Here is a 16,551-nt window from a genome sequence, read left to right as displayed (position 1 = left end):
AATTTGATTTTAAAAAAATGTATCTCCCTGATCAGTGTTAACAGGAAGAAAAAATTGCATCGGGTAGACAGGGATTTGAACCTTGAACCTATGAACTTTAGACCGACGCTCTAACTGACTGAGCTACCTGGTCGCGGCAACTGAACCTGTCCAGACACACAACGTAAGAATATGCTTGTATTTTGAATATGTTCCATCTTTTTAAGAATACGCTTGTAGTTTTAAAATAAATTCTGTCTATTAATCTGAAAAATCGTTTTGGAATAGTGACAATTAAATGAAAATTAATTATTTGGATATCTAAATCAAACCTTGACAAGATTCCCTCCGTAATAACCACCCAAATACTATTAAGAAGTTGGTCTCGTTCCGCTGTATCTAATGATTATAAACCTAGTTTAAATTAAAACATTTCCCATCTTCATTATTGATAAGGAAATGTTCTAATGAATTCATTGGGGAAAAAATAAATATAATTAGGAATGATTAGAGTAAAATTCTTCAAAAGAATATTTGAAGAAAAATATGACCCTGAAAATGAAAATCTGTTAAATTTCCTTTAACAAGCAAAACAAATGGTTAACAGCTTTTGGCTTTCACAGGCAACTTAGGCAGTAAAAAACAGATCGCTTCATTTTTTTCTGTAAATTTGACTTTTTCTACTGAACAGAAAAATAAAATTTTAGCTACTAGCTCAACTTGTCTTCCTAAAGGACAAATTACTCCAGACCCATAGGGCCTGTATAGCTCACCTGGTTCTTTTTTATATCGTAACTAAATAAGAAAAAGATATATTTTTGCTATCTAGTTAGTGACCATGATGGCCATCTCAGATTTCTTGTTGACCAAAAAATTCTAAAAAACAACAACATTTAGTAAGGCAATGACATGTTGTCCATCAGTTTCTTATGACTGAGCTGGTGGAATTGAGAATTAATTGCAAACATCTTGGCCATTCGAAGGACAAGGTGGCCATTTTGAATTTAGATTTACCAGTAATCTGAAAAATATCAGCATTACTCATACCTGTGGGTTTGGTCACTATCGGCCTTGTGAGAGAGAAGAAGTGTTCAAGTCTAGCCTATCAGAGGACAGACGGCCATCTTGGAAATCAGCCCTTAAAATAACAACTAATCGTGTTGCACCAATTCTGGTAAACATTCACCTATTAGAACTGGAAAAGAATTAATAATGTTTTTGCCCCTTTTCCCCCCATTTTGGCTTCTTTTACACAAACAATGAATTTTCTCGGCCCATGGATACTTCATATAATAAAAATGAGGTTTCAAATAAATTCATTCAAACTTTATAAGTAGCTTTAAAAGATTTATTCTGTATTTCACCATGGGGGAAGGACACAACCTTCTATTATAAAATAATGAATTCCTTTAATTCATGGATACTCCATCCAAAATAAGGTTAAAATCCCTTCACCCATACTGAGGGAATAGTCTTTTAAATAATTATCCTTATTTCTACATTTTTGGCTCCACTCAACTGTCCCAAGGGTAGCCACAACTTTCGTTAACACAATGTTGGATTCTATTTGGTCCCAGATGTAAAATTTTGTACAATGCCTTAACCATTCTGGACTAATAATCGTTAAGAGGAAAAGTTGATGATGGAATATGAACCCTTGCATAAGCTCATGTAAAGTAATGACAGACCATTGATAACAGATGACAGACACTACGCTATGATGTAAGCTCACTTGGCCCTTCAAGCCTGATGAACTAATGATAATCTAAGCTTCTCCACTGAAACATTTTTACAGTAACCAAATACTTTTCAACAATAAAACAAAGATATTCTCCAACTGCAACTACCTAAACAAGATGAGAGTTCACCAAATGTAGCAAAAAAAACCTTCTACAAACAGGCACGATGATTGGGCCGTCGAAGCCGATGAAGGAGACACAGCACTGCTGACATACGGTATGTGGTATGTAGATTGTAATAAATGTCTGGACATTTGCTCTGATGTCTAGGAACTTCTAGACAAAAAATCACTCCCAAGCCATATTTATATTTCTAGTTTTTGTAAATTTGCCATAACTTCAAGCTTGTACCATATTTTATTCCATTTTCAGTTTATTTGTTAATTTTCACATGCCATTTTTTTTTTTTTTTATAAAACGATGGTGTTCATTTTCTGCTCATAGAAGTTTCAGAGGAAAAATCAAAACTGCATGCCATGTTTTTTTATTTCACATTTCATTTTGGTATTAATTTTACATAACTTGTGACCAAGTTCAAGGACAGTGTGAGATTTTGTGTTGTCAGGGTCAGAGGGACGTGAAGTTTTTGTTAGACATAACTCGATTGATTCACACCCTTGCATCATGTGCTTAGCCTATACTGTGATTACTAACCTCGAGAATCTGTTGTGCTCTCATTTCCCGCTCCATCCTCATCTGTTCGTGTCGCTGCATTTTCTCCTGTTCCCGCATCATATTCAGCTGTTCTTTCTGTTTCTTCTGTTCTATGGCTAAAATACAACAGACCCGTAACCAAAACATTAAAACATACTTTTAAAGCACCTTTTAATCGTATCACTGTGATTTTCCATTTTTTTTTCTCTCACAATGGTTCGAATATTATTTCCATATTCAAAGTTCATGAAGAAAATTTCCACACAAATATGAGCTATTTCCTACAGAACAGATCTGATTGTCCAAAAATAATATCTCATAAGTTCTTTAACTATGAGTAAAATTTGTATACACACTAGAAATAAACTGTTCTGGGATATATCTGGGCCGTTTTCGTTTTAACGGTTGAGTCGTTTATTAAATAAGGTCGGACCTAGAAATCTGATGCTGCTTTCAGGCGAGCCTTAAGGTCATAGGAGTGTATTGATAAACGGAAGTAGGAAGTACATCCCTAGTTGAAAACCAAAGGTAGGGAGACAGCATCACAATTTCCGCATATTCTAATGTTTAATATTAAATTGATGAATATTGTATGTTTATTATTGACAGAACAGTGTTTTCTCTCAATATTAAAGTATTTCAAAGCAATGCAGGCATTAATTCAGGTTTTTTTTTTTATCAATGAGCCACATGTATCCATTTTTCTGTACTTGAGGAAACCGGCTACCTATTTCACTACTGTGAAATTTTTCAAGAAAGATAACTCTTACCTGCAATTACTATGTGCATATGGTTTTATTATAAAATGTCTATTTTTAATCATTTATAGATAGTTTATTTGACATAATTTCAGCATTTATTAAATTAATATACATTAATGCAATACTTATATATGGCAGTATCATTTTGATTGACATTATTTTGCAAAAAATTGTGTCTTTCATTTTTTCTCTCAAAAGTCACTCCTTTTTACATAAATTTCCATTTAAATTCCTTAAAATTCTGACAACCTATATTTTTTTTGTGGCAGAATTTTTTCTTTACTTCAAAGCAGTATGACTACAAAACTTGAAGAAATTCTACTGAGAAATGGCGACACAATCCTATTACCTTAATAAAGCCTTGCAAGGCCTGCATTAACATTTGCAGGTCCGCCAGGATTTATACCCGAAATTGTTACATTTAATAAACGAACAGGCTCATGTTTTCATGCGAGTTCCTAAGAGGAGACAACTCTGTATTCCAATACTTCACGAATATCGATTCCAACACAATACAAGGAAGATAAAGCAGCTGTTGTTTCTCTTGAAAAAATAATCATCATATCGGAAGGACAATATTGAAAAGAAGTATTCACAACAATTCACTCATTTGAAAAAGCTCTTCTATATATAGTCATTTTAAGGGAAAGTTTTATCTACAGAATTCTGAAATATTCTCATTATTTTTAAGTATTTCATCAATTCTTTTTACTACAATATAAAAATGTTCACAAAATAGCTTTGCTTGAATTACCTTTGATATGTTTGACTTTGCTTGCCATTTCTCTTTGGCGATCTTTTTCGACCTTCTTCTGCACCTTGTAATCTGAAGCTCGCCTGGACATCTCTACTATGAACAAGTAACGGACAAGCTAACATTAGTGTGATCTTATGGTAAATCTCTATCAAGAAGCTGGTTTCTTTTACATGCCGTTTGCCATCTACAAAAATTGAATTTTTGCTTGTATTTTCAACTTTTTTTTTTTTAAATAATGGAAATAAATCAATTAAAATTAAATATAATGAGAATATTCCAGGATTATATAAATAATACTTTCCCTTAAAATGACTACACAGAGAAGTACTTTTTCAAATTAATGAACTGTTGTGAATACTTCTTTTCGAGATTTGTTTAGATGAAGCGTTTGGATGACACTGATTTTAAATACTGACCTTGTTGGTCCATCTTGCGTTTCAGTTTCTGGTCCATCATTTGTTTGGCCAGCTGTAGCTGTTTGTTCTGTTTCTCCATGCGCTTGCGGCCACGTTGCTGTTTGTACCGTAACATTTTCTGACGTTTACTCTCGACTAATGCCATCCTCTCCACCACTTCCTCATTTGTCAGCTTCACAACCCCCTGTAACCATGGAAACGGAATACGAATATAGAGCTTCATCATCTTTCTTTCAAAAATAATATGGTATCAGTGTATTTAATCTAATCTAATTTTGCCCAATTTTTTCACTTCTTACTTTCAAATCCTGAACATTCTCATGAACAAATGTATTTGCAGTTGATTTTTTTTTTACCCTTTGGTATTCATATTGAAAACTAGAAAATGTCTGTAAGACATGAATGCCCCCACTCATGGATGGGATGGGACACGACAGGACGGGATGGGACATGACAGGACGGGATGGGACGGACATAGGCAACACTATATGCCCCCCCCCCCCAATTTTATGGCGGGGGCATGAAACACCAACTAGGATCACTTCTGCTTCTTCTGGTATATAATGGACACGAACAATAACATAACAATACGATCGATCATTGTATTTGGAGATCTATAATTATGTATATAAATGAACTCGCTAACGATGACAGTATCACGACACCAAATTGGTTAATGATTTTCTATAAATAACATGTTGAGCTTGGCCTTGACCCTGTAATCCTGAAACATGAACTCATCTGCATGATAAACTGTTAATGAATTGGTTGATGATTTTCTATATACAAATTTGTATAGCAACTGTGACCTTGGCCTTGACCTTGGAACCCTGAAACACAAGGATGTCAGAGGTATACCAATATTTGACCTTTGTATAAAGTTTGGCCAAAATCCGTGAAAGAATGCATTTGCAAAGTGTTGAAATTGAATCAGTTGATGTTTTCTATACAGTGGATCCCGCTTATTATGATATGCTATTTGACAGAGAAAAATATCATAATATCCGATCAAGCTGTTTTCGATCGGTTTTATGTTGTCTGAACTGGAAGTGAGATGTCCTATATCAATCAGACATAGATTGATGTGGAAACATGGAAAAATATAAATACAAAATGATAACTTAATAATTGAAATAATTTGTTCATTGTTATTTATATCAGCGTGTTGGAAACATTCGAGAAGTTTTCGTTTTGCCGTCGTCAGTATGTAAATTCTACTTTCACTTTCAAATAACTTCGAGCATATTCCTAAGAACTATCTTTCTACTACATTCTACACTTGTAGCTAACGATATCGTAATGTTACAGTCAATAGGATGAAGAAGTGATATAAATAGTCATGATTTACGTATTTTGCAATGAGAAGTTGAGTAACATTTTGTCCCGTAAGCGTAAAAATATTTTGCCACGCTATGTCAATTACGATCACGTGACAATCATATGCCTCGCAAGTCGTGCGGTGAAATCAACTTGCAAAGAAACAATAGCAATTAAATATACAACAAAATGTTCCCTTTTTAACAATAATCAAATATGGTATTTAACGAAAATGGTGTAAATTGTCGTAAGTTGTTTACGACAATAACGTTAACTTTGGATCGATTTCCGGCACCATGCTGTCAGGTCGATATGTCCCAAATTTGACACTTTTTCAACGGAAACACGGGGAAATCGACTTCTATTGCAATTAAGAAACTATTGCTTAAAGATTAAAAACACAGGTCTTCCTTCTGAAGTAATATTTTCATTGAAATCAGCATGATTTTCTCACATGACGTGTCAAGGTAACCGTGAATATTTGTGAAAGGCATGCTCATTGTCTTATCGGAATTTGTGTTTGGTAGGCCTAATTATTTTAATTTGATATAAAGTCCTACAGCAATTAACTGCACCAAATGTTTTGTTAAGACTAAAGTGTATGACTAGCAAGCGATGGTCGATCTATTGTTTTACGCCGACTAGGGTGAAGCGAGGTGTGAAAAATTTACCTTGAGTGTCCAGATGATTACTTCAGGCGATGTACAGTTAGCCGGACCTATTGCGTAATTGTCCAAGTGTTTCACACCGACAACTTACCTGAGATTTTACCTTATAAAATCCATTCACGGCAGAAAAAAATAATATATTAAGCAGGGTCCTACCCTTGACCATATCATAATACACAATATTTCTTTGCTTAGTTAAAGAAGGAAAATCGGTAAATGGGAAAAATATCATAATAACCGATATATCATAATAACCGATATCAAAATAAGTGGGTTCCACTGTATATAGCAACAGTGACCATGGCCCTTGACCATTGAACCCTGAAACACAAAGATGTCCGAAGTATGCCCATACTTTGTATAAAGTTTGACCAAAATCTGTCAAAGAATGAAGTTGCTAAGTGTTTACATTGAATCGGGATGGACGCGACGGGACGGGTGTTGACGTTGAATCGGGACGGGACGGGACCGACATGGGCAACATTATATGCCCCCCCCCCCCCCATTTTATGGCGAGGGCATAAAAATACAATTTTTCTTAAACACTGAGCTTTTGATAATATCTCTGGCCAGTTTTTCTGATAGTTTGACTGTAGTGTTTGGACCAGCTTGTTTTTCAGTACTTACATTGTGACCATGGCGGGTCTCGTAGAAGTCTCCAACATTGACTTTGGTGTTGAAGGAGAAATTCTCACGCCCCATTCCCGTGATTGAATGGCGATCTACATACTGAAATTGATGGAGGCAAACAAAATCAAGTTAAATGATGTTTGAAATATTCATTCATTCCCTTTGGGTCACTGGTTTGTCACACAGATTTTTCTAAAAAAAAATAACAACATTATAATTCTAGGAGAATCAGCAAAAAAAAGAAACTTAAACCAGATATTTCAGGTCAAAATTTCAAAAAAACTACCTACTATACAGTCTTTTAAGAACAGAAGTCAGAAGGTGATTTGTATGAGTTAAGACGCTTTCAAACGTTATAGACCTTAAATCAACCAGGGCTAAATTTTAACACATTTCAACATTTTTTTTCTTTCTACTTACACGCATCACATCTGGAATAGTTTTCATCTTCTTGCCACACGGAGCGAAGTATAGAACCTCGCCAATGAAGCCACGCTTGCCGATGGCCAGGATTGTCGTCTGTCTACGCCAGCCAGCATCCATGGGGATTTTCAACTCTTTCTCATCCATCTGGACACGTGGACGTTTGATCGGAGTTTCATTTTCTACGGGATAAAAATTCATGTATAATTCAGTTTTGAAAAATAGAACAGGAAAATGCTATGTTAATAAAATTGTCTTTCAAACTAAATATCATCCCTTGAAAAAGTCTAAAAGAATAAACATTTGTTATCTTATCGAAAAGTGCAAAGGCGTATTAAATCAATCGGAACTTGATTATTTATGGGATTATTACCTACTAATTATATATGACTATTTTAAATGACCACAACTCACACTTAAGATTAAAATGGGAAGGGAAATAATTAACACAACTGCCCTGTTCATGAGCAATATGCATGTAAAAGAATATGATGTCGCCACTTCCGAAACAAAGACTATACACTACTAAAGAGGGAATAAGAAATTTTTAAAAGCTTTTGGCTATTTTCAGTACAACAAGTTCTTTTATGGCTGGCTTCCTGAAATAGCCACAACTTGTCTCTTGGATAATTTAAAAACAAAAGATATATGTTGACTTCAGTTGCCACTGTATAGATAAGATATTCAACATACTGTCTGAAGAGTCCTCGGCACTGCGTTTCGCTCCCTTGCTCAAGTCAAGCTCATGGGCCTCGCCCTCCGAGTCAATGACCATCTTAAGCCGTGGTTCACCATCAGAGTCGGTTTCGTTGATGCCACTGTCGTCCTCATCAAAACTCTCGTTCATCAAGTCAGAATCGTTGTCCTCAGAAAGTCCCGAACTCTCCTCGGACATGAGTTTAGACTTGACTGGGCTGCCCTTGGACGTGGAAGGATGAGCGTCTAGATCGGATACGTCTAATCGCGATGCTGATGAATTACCCGGTGATGCAGTTGATTTACTACTGACCTGTAAAATAACCACACGTTATAAAACCATTATCAATTATCTCATTTCTGACTACAGGTGAACTTCATAAAAGTCTTTCCTGACACATACTAACTGCTTGTATTGCTGTTATGGCTTAAGAAAAAAGTCTGCGTGACCGCCTCTGGCAGACATTGAGTGAGGGTGGTTGAGAAGGGTGTGTTGGGGGTAGTGATGACCTCTATGAGACGTTGAGAGGTATTTTTATATAATGCTGGTGGAGATGACTCTCAGTGTTAAGGGGCAGGTTGTACCCTCTGTGTGGGTGACGTACCTCTTTAGGCTGTGAGGGTGGCGAGATAGCAGACCGATGCCGAGCCTCCTTTTCTCGGCCTCCAGCAGCAGCGTTTGCCCGTGCCTGCTTCACGCTGGCCTCCAGCAGTTTCTGAACCTTGGCTGATGCTTCCTTCTCCTTTTCTGCCTGGGTGCGCTTCATCATCTTCAACTGGAGCTGCTGCTGTTTCAGATTCTCCTCCAGCTGTCGCTTCAAATACTCCTGCTGTTTCTTGTACTCCTGCAACAGTCAAATTATTACAGCAAACATCAATTTACAAATTCTATCACTAAAGTAAAAGGATAACCAAAGTGATCAAGGTATACTCAGAGTTAAGGAAGTCTACCAAACATTACCTTATTTATTCAAATATTTTCCCCCGCCCCCTTCCCAAATCAATAATGAAATAATGTCTGTTGTAATTGGAACATGTCAGGTTAAATGTTTAAGTAGAAGCAGATATTTCAGAAAGTAAATCAAGAATTATATATGTCGGGATCAAGTTAATTCAGTTATGTTAAGTAAGCAGAAGTCATATTCAAATTATTCCTGTACCTTGATGACCTCCATCTGCTGTGGAGTGGGCGTCGGCTCATGTTTGGGAGGGCGGCCCCGCCCTCTTTTCATTGGCTGCATGATTGAGGGTTTAATGTTTTGAATTGGCTTGTTCTGGACACGTTGTCGGATCTGGTCTGCTATAAGCCTCTTCTTGGTACCGTCGATGTGTATATTCGGTGAACCCGTGTTCCTACCATCAATTGAACTGTTTCCCCCTTCATCATTGGAATCCTGGGGAAAAGAAAATGTTCAATGGAGATAAAGTCACTGGGTCAATTCTCTCCGATAAATGTTGGCGGTATCATTTTTTGGGATTTATTTTTTAATTTCTAGTGGCAATAACCCACAATCTTTTATCTAGGATTTCTCTGTTTCAAGCATCCATTGCTTAATTACATGCTATTGAAATTGCAAATTTCCAACTTCTTATTATTTCAGAGAGGAATGAGTGTTTTAGAGTATTTCATCTGAGGGTGAATACTTTGAATAACAATTGTATTTACCCGTAATATACATTTTTAATAGTTATATGAATATTACCGACTCAAATTTCACCTTCATGTCTCTTTAAAGCAATATTGTTTAATACAAAAGAGTTTGGTAATCTCCCTTTAAAGAAGTGATTCACCGAGTGTTACCACGGTAACCAATACACATATGACATTGTTTACATGCTAGGTTTAGCATCCCATAACATTAACAGCTAAGGTCATTTAAAGATATGCTTCTGTATAATGTATGCATGTGTGCTGGAAGCAGTACGTTGGTGCATCACCTGTTTGACAGATTCTTGAACCCACACATACAACCACACCTGTGTTTAAATACATCAAATAGCCGACAGATTTTGCATCATCTCAATCCCAATTACCTAAAGGACTCTTTACTTTACAATCAACAAAGTAAAAATCTTGTGCCCTAGAGATGTAATACTTACCACGTCTTTATCGATTCCCAGTCGCCCATTTCCGGCGATATCCTCCTCATCACTGCTGAGACAGGGACTGGCCAGAGACCCATTGGAGGGGTTGTCACTTTCATACATTGCGGCACCATTTTCTAGTGTCTGCAGTTCATCAAAATCATAAAATAAATATTCATCACATTTCCACAATTTTTCACTCATATCCATTAACATCAGTGTATACAACGTTAGAAATTGGTTTACTTAACCAGGGCAAAGTTAGGGGATTGGGATGATAATTTGACCCCATTAACTTGAAACCTAAGTGTCCATCTCAGATTCTTAATGACCTAAAGGATTTTTAATAACTTTTCACCCCCTGTACCCATCTCCCTCCAAGAAAACTACAATTCTCTTTTCTACAACATTGCATTCCCTTGGCCGAGGGAAGATCCAGGGAGGGCTTTCTGGCTCTGCCCAGATAATCAACATTTTGATTACCTTTAATAGATCCTTATGTTTGGTTGAAGGCGATAGGGATACAGCTGCGGATGAAGATGAGGTTGCCGAGGGCGTCGGTGAGGATGAGGCTGACTGGGACACCGTGCCATTGGCTGAACTTTTCTGTGAGGTGCTCTGTGCAAGTAAAGAGGTAGTGTACGTCTTGGACGACAAATGTTTGGATGATTTCTTGAATTTTCCCGATAACAGACTGACACCCGTCGACCCGGAGACCATAGTTGTGGGCGTTGGTCTACGGCTGCTGGAGCTGGTGCTTACTGTTGAGGTGTTTGCTATGGTGGTCGTGGCCTTGGTTACGGTCGTCTTGGACGAGGATGATCGGGATGACTTGGATGATCGTGATGATGATTTTGACTTTGGTGAATGTTTTGATGGCGATGATTTTGAACTTGAACCTGAAGGCAAATATTTCACATTGTGTAAATACAAAGATTTCAATGTGAATTTTAATATCCTTATAAAGGGAAATCTTCAATATGAACAAATTTTCGATCTTGCAACTAGTACAGCTGAATATTATCTTATATAGTCTGTTCATTATGTATTTTTATCTATTTCATCACTCAAATTGTTTGAAAAGAAATATAAGCAACTGTAATTCTATGTTTTACCGGTACAAATGACATTGCAGAAAATTCTGATGCACTGAGGTGAAACAATCAATTGCTAACTGCTTGAGAAAAGTTGGATTTCTGTTTTCCTAGATTTGAAACCTGTCTTATCTGACACCCAACAACATATTGGCCAGACTAACCTGCTTAATCTGACACCTTGTGGGACACAACAAAACAGTGAGATTAGACAGATGTTGGAATACACAGTTATTGTCAGGTGTAGTTTCCCTTAGAAATTGGATTACAGCATTATGTCAGATAGGACAAGATATCAGATTACTCAGGGTTCAGTTTAGACAGGTTTCACGAAAAGTAAATTCATAATTTTTTTTAAAAAAATCAGGAAAACATGAAAATTGTGACAAAATTAATATGTTATTTTCAGCAACTAATCCTCTGTATGAAATACTGTCATGCGTTCTCACTTGAACCGTTTATGTTTAGAACATAATAATTCCTATACACCAGCTCTGATGACATCAGGACAAATTGAGGGCAAATATTCATGCAAACATTTTATGAAAAGAAAAAGAAAAAAATAATATTTTAAGCAAAACAAATCCACAGTCATCCATCTCATCGTTTTCATTCTGAGGTTAAATCGGAAAACTTGGAAATAAAGTTGGCACGTACAAGGTTCCTTTGCTTTAACACCACACATGCAGTACGAAAGTAATATTCTTAAAGCTTTGTTCTACTTCAAACTTGTCAGGAAAAAAGGAAATGAATCCCACAAGATTTCTATAAAACTGTACTGCAAAAACCATATTGACAGCTGTTAATAAACTTGACACACGATGTATTGATAAAATATCAAAAAAACCCAAAAAAAACAGTTACGCCTACTACCATGCAGGTTAAAAGATACAAAAGATCACTAGTCAAAGGGGAGACAACTGCTTACTATTATGAATGGTTTCAGACTTATTGGTATCGGGTATTGCGATATTCAACGGAGCCCCATTAGGACTCACGCCCAGACTCAGAATAGGACTCTGTAATATTGCAGTTCCTAAAATAAACATCACAAGAGTATCTGTCAATAAACAACTCAATGACAATAAGGTGTGTTTTTCATAGAAGCACAGCAACAATTGTTTTAGGTGTGTGGAGTAAAAACTTTAATCAGTCCTTGAAAGAGTAAGTAATAAATTTCTTTTGACTTTTCCCTACCTATATTGTTTCAATTTACTGAATTTTAAGAATAACTATTATATCTATCATACTTACAGTTTTACTGTTACTTTTGTTTCAAAATTCTAATTAATGGTCACACGAAAACATTGTCTAGACTAGAAACGTTGTTGTCAAGTCAACTGTACAAGATATCAACTTTGCTTCAGTTTGTGGGGATGGTCGATTGTGAACTGTAATTAAGTTAATGTGTTCAAATCCTCTGCAATAAACTGTTTAAAGCCCAGACACAGAAACGGATTACAAAAAATTAACATGAGTGAAATCAGAATTTTGTATTTCAAAAGTCTCAAGGATTGACAATGAAAAATTATCACTAATGTAGCATACAACTTAATTAAATGAACCTGTTATCCGGCCACTTTTGTTACCAGTTGAAAGTGGATGGAGTGAGACAACTGGATTAATGGTAGCTAGATAGTGGTACAACCTGATTTCTGATGATTGGATAGTGGTACAACCTGATTTCTGATGATTGGATAGTGGTACAACTGGATAAGTGGTGACTAGATAGTGGTACAACCTGATTACAGAGTCAGAATTACAGGACTCCCTGTATAGCTGTTAATCATGATCTCTGTAACGCTTATGATTTTTTTGGGGGAAAATTTAACACGTTTCAATATTTCTTTGCTTGACTTTTCTGCCTTACCTTCTGCTGCGCTGAAGGATGGGGGAAAGTGACCATATGCACCTTCGGCTAGTCCTCCGAACAGAGAGGATACTGGGAAGGCTGGATGGTGCTGCAGCAATGAATATGCATTCGACATGTGCGGCATGTGGGCCAAATGAGCGCCAAACGACAACCCAAACGGGGACATACCTACAAAACCAAAATGTGTAATCCAGTCCGACAGATATAGTCCATGTATGTATTTCATTTAATGGATTTGGTTAAAACATCTACAAGAAACAAGTTCGCCATGTTCATTGAATTTAAATCTCCTGTACACATTAATTATTTGATTTTTGGACTTTATTTGATAGGAAACCCACTTGTAACAATTTAGTAACTGTACAGCTATGCACTTAAGCCACCTGTTCAAATTATCTTGAGAGATTTACACACTCCACCCTTCTGACACTGAAGTGTTCTAAGTCAATTTCATGAATATAATATTGTAACTTATACAAAATTCAGTAGTAATCATTATTTATTATACCTTATATGAGAATCAAGTAATCGAATTGTTCAAGACGACATTTCCAATTCTGATTATTCCACAATTGGCACAGAATGAAGAGAAACATTCTTAATGTCAATAGTTCTCAATAGTGCAAAATTATCACCTTAGATGCCTAGGAATGATGCACCATCACACTCTAATGAATGTAATAAGCAAGAAAGTTGATCTGTGTCTTATTTTGTTCCTACCAGGATTATCTCCCCTGTACTGAACACTTACCCATCATATTGGCAGCATTATCGAAGATGTTCCTGCCAGACCCCGGAGAGTCCTTGTCACCCTTATCCATGGCGACTGACTCCCTATCAACAATCTGCAATCACACAAGAAAACAAAGGTCAATTAACACGTAATTTTAATTTTGTAAAAACCTGAAATCAAAATGAAGACTAGTTCAATAGTTCAACCAAGTTCAATGTACTAATCTGGTTACCATTATTTACTTGGCTTCACCCACAGGTACTAGCCTCGTCTGTAAATACACCTATATTATAATATTATTGTATTGACAGACGAGGCTAGTACCTGTGCTTCACCCATGAAGACACATTTGAACTCTTCCAATTCAAAGGTAAGAATATGAGTCAGGCTGAATAGACTGGTCCAGTTAGTCATTAATGTCTTAAGGATATATGCTATCTTTCATCTTCTACATATGATTTATATAAGTTGTCTCCCTTAAATGTTAATATCAATATCTGGTCTGTCAGCTGGGTATTATGAGGATTATGAGGATTATCAATTTAACGAATTTTTATTTGCCTCACATCTTCTATTATCCTAATCAATCACATATTTTAAAGATTTCTTAGGTGTGAAACTCTCATGGAATGGAGATACAGAACAATGTTATTAACTCATTCACCCCTGAAATTTCATAATGAACTACTCCAACCTTTGAATTGGAGGAGTTCAAATGTGTCTGCAGGGGTGAATGAGTTAAGGTAGCATGTATCCTTAATAATACAGTAGAAAGCCCAATTACCCCAACACCAATTATCAGAAATTTCAATTATTGGAACCTCATTTGTGTCCCCCAATAAATAAATGTAGCTTGCTTTAATACTCTGCAAGTGGTTTTCTGAATGACCACTTATCCGAGCTATTTATATGTCTCTAGTTGGGTTGGGATAAGCAGCTCTCCTCCCTTTAATCTGGACTTGACATAACCTTTATTATTTTCGTAACAAAACTTGTACACACTTATAACTCAAAATATTTTTCTGTACTCTATGAGTTTGAGGGTATATACATGTATGTATATACAAAGACCTGATTATAGGTCATACGTATATATTTGTTTCTAGGTCTATATTTAAAACATCACATGCACACCATTCTACACCTAGTGGCTGTGTCCCTGATGGCAAAGTCATGTACACACAGCACATATATAAGATTCCATCTGTATACATGTTTATATGATAATTAACAATGGGTATAGATTACAAGTCGAGGGTTGTGTGTCTCAAAGATACTGTCGCCATTACAAGTACCGGTGCAGTGGTGTGTCTACAGGTCTCGAAGTAACACTGTCCCCACACACCAGCCACATGTACCACACTTGTGTGTACTGACTGTGTACATGTACACGATTAATCTAAACTGCCTGTATGATATCCAATAGTATAGTATTAAATGTGTACGGTTATACTATATCCACTAAGCCAGGAGCCCAGTGGTTTAACAGACACATTTCACTGAAATCAATGCCGGTGGAGAACGAGTCTTCATATCAATGACTATACAGATCAATTTAGTGCTGGTCCTACCTATAGTACTGCAGCAGGCCTGATCGACCATTATATCAACACCAACTAAAGCTCATCTGTATGGATACGAGACAGTGGTTTTAACAGATTATATGTTGTAGAAGGAAGATGCCATGAGTCTCTGCCCCATAGATCTGGGTGAAAGCCCAGCAGTGTATAAGAGATACAACAACCGGCCAATTATGAGACCAAGAAACTCAAGATAATATTACATGGATGCATTTATTTTGTAAACATGTTTGAGTCTGGTGTAGAAGATCATACAGATCCTGTATTGGAAAATGAACTAAATTAAATATTATAAATACGGTGCTCGAGACAAAAATACACTACCGACTCTTCCTCCATTTCCCCCGATTTCTTTATTCATCAAAACGATCAGACACCACATGATAAATTCTTCCTCTTTTGCAAGTTTCTTCATTTCTAGAAACTCATAATGCAGGTTCCTAGATATTGATATTTCATTTGGTTTGCTAATCAGTTTAAATAATTCATCTGCACTGCAAAATCATCTCCTTACCTTGATCAGTAAACACCTCAAAACTGCAGGAATATATTACACCGCTATTTAAAAAAAAAGAGGAAGATCCCAATGTATATTTAAATGAACACCGGAGTTATAGGATATTTAAAGGAGCATTAACAGAAGACACATCCCAGACTGCCATTAATCACTCTATTTTTTATTTATTTTCAAATTTTCAGTGTCGATTACTTATTTAGGACCCAAATGCTCCACATTACCTCCTACGATCATTAAAAGCACACACAAGTTTTCACAAACAGATGTGGGCAAAATAGGTACATCATCAAATGTCATTTGACAGATGATGCTTCACTGTCCCTAGCATAAAGTAATTATTTGGGATCATAAAGAGGAAATTTAGGCCTGTGAAGTATCTTTTTTGGACTATTTAGGCTTATTTGGAATAAGCAATTGCTTATTTTTGGATTATCAGGATTTAATTTTGGTCTATAAAGTTCATATCTGCACCTAACAAGAGCTTATTTAAGACATTATCAAGTGCTTACTTTGGACTATAAAATGCTTATTTGGAATTGTCAAGAGCTTATTTAGGATTAGAAAGTGCTTATTTCGGGAATAAGCTTATTTGGAGATGTACATCCCACACATGAACTGAACTGCACTAG

General features: G+C 36.2%; 1 protein-coding gene across 12 annotated transcripts in view; it reads right to left on the bottom strand.

Annotated features, from left to right (window-relative positions):
* The window catches only part of LOC110446617 (bromodomain adjacent to zinc finger domain protein 2B-like), an 82,745-nt gene that overhangs the window by 26,894 nt on the left and 39,300 nt on the right, over positions 1 to 16,551 (bottom strand). For 7 of the 12 annotated variants that reach the window (XM_021491855.1, XM_021491854.1, XM_021491856.1 and 4 more), the window contains 12 exons: positions 13,844 to 13,937; positions 13,090 to 13,260; positions 10,609 to 11,024; positions 10,141 to 10,269; positions 9,201 to 9,434; positions 8,646 to 8,885; positions 8,038 to 8,353; positions 7,342 to 7,526; positions 6,919 to 7,020; positions 4,307 to 4,490; positions 3,888 to 3,983; positions 2,373 to 2,488 (listed from right to left, as the gene is read on the bottom strand). In XM_021491855.1, the coding sequence (XP_021347530.1) occupies positions 2,373 to 2,488; positions 3,888 to 3,983; positions 4,307 to 4,490; positions 6,919 to 7,020; positions 7,342 to 7,526; positions 8,038 to 8,353; positions 8,646 to 8,885; positions 9,201 to 9,434; positions 10,141 to 10,269; positions 10,609 to 11,024; positions 13,090 to 13,260; positions 13,844 to 13,913 (2,259 nt within the window). In that variant the 5' untranslated portion in view covers positions 13,914 to 13,937. Of the gene's footprint in view, positions 1 to 2,372; positions 2,489 to 3,887; positions 3,984 to 4,306; positions 4,491 to 6,918; positions 7,021 to 7,341; positions 7,527 to 8,037; positions 8,354 to 8,645; positions 8,886 to 9,200; positions 9,435 to 10,140; positions 10,270 to 10,608; positions 11,025 to 12,147; positions 12,271 to 13,089; positions 13,261 to 13,843; positions 13,938 to 16,551 lie in introns of those variants that run through there. The other 5 variants (XM_021491851.1, XM_021491861.1, XM_021491858.1 and 2 more) reach the window with 3 other exon arrangements.

The sequence above is a fragment of the Mizuhopecten yessoensis genome, unplaced genomic scaffold (genome assembly GCF_002113885.1).
Source record: "Mizuhopecten yessoensis strain PY_sf001 unplaced genomic scaffold, ASM211388v2 scaffold2891, whole genome shotgun sequence".
NCBI lineage: Eukaryota > Metazoa > Mollusca > Bivalvia > Pectinida > Pectinidae > Mizuhopecten > Mizuhopecten yessoensis.
Note: the sequence above shows the minus strand (reverse complement) of the source record. Positions and strands in the feature narration are given on the sequence as shown.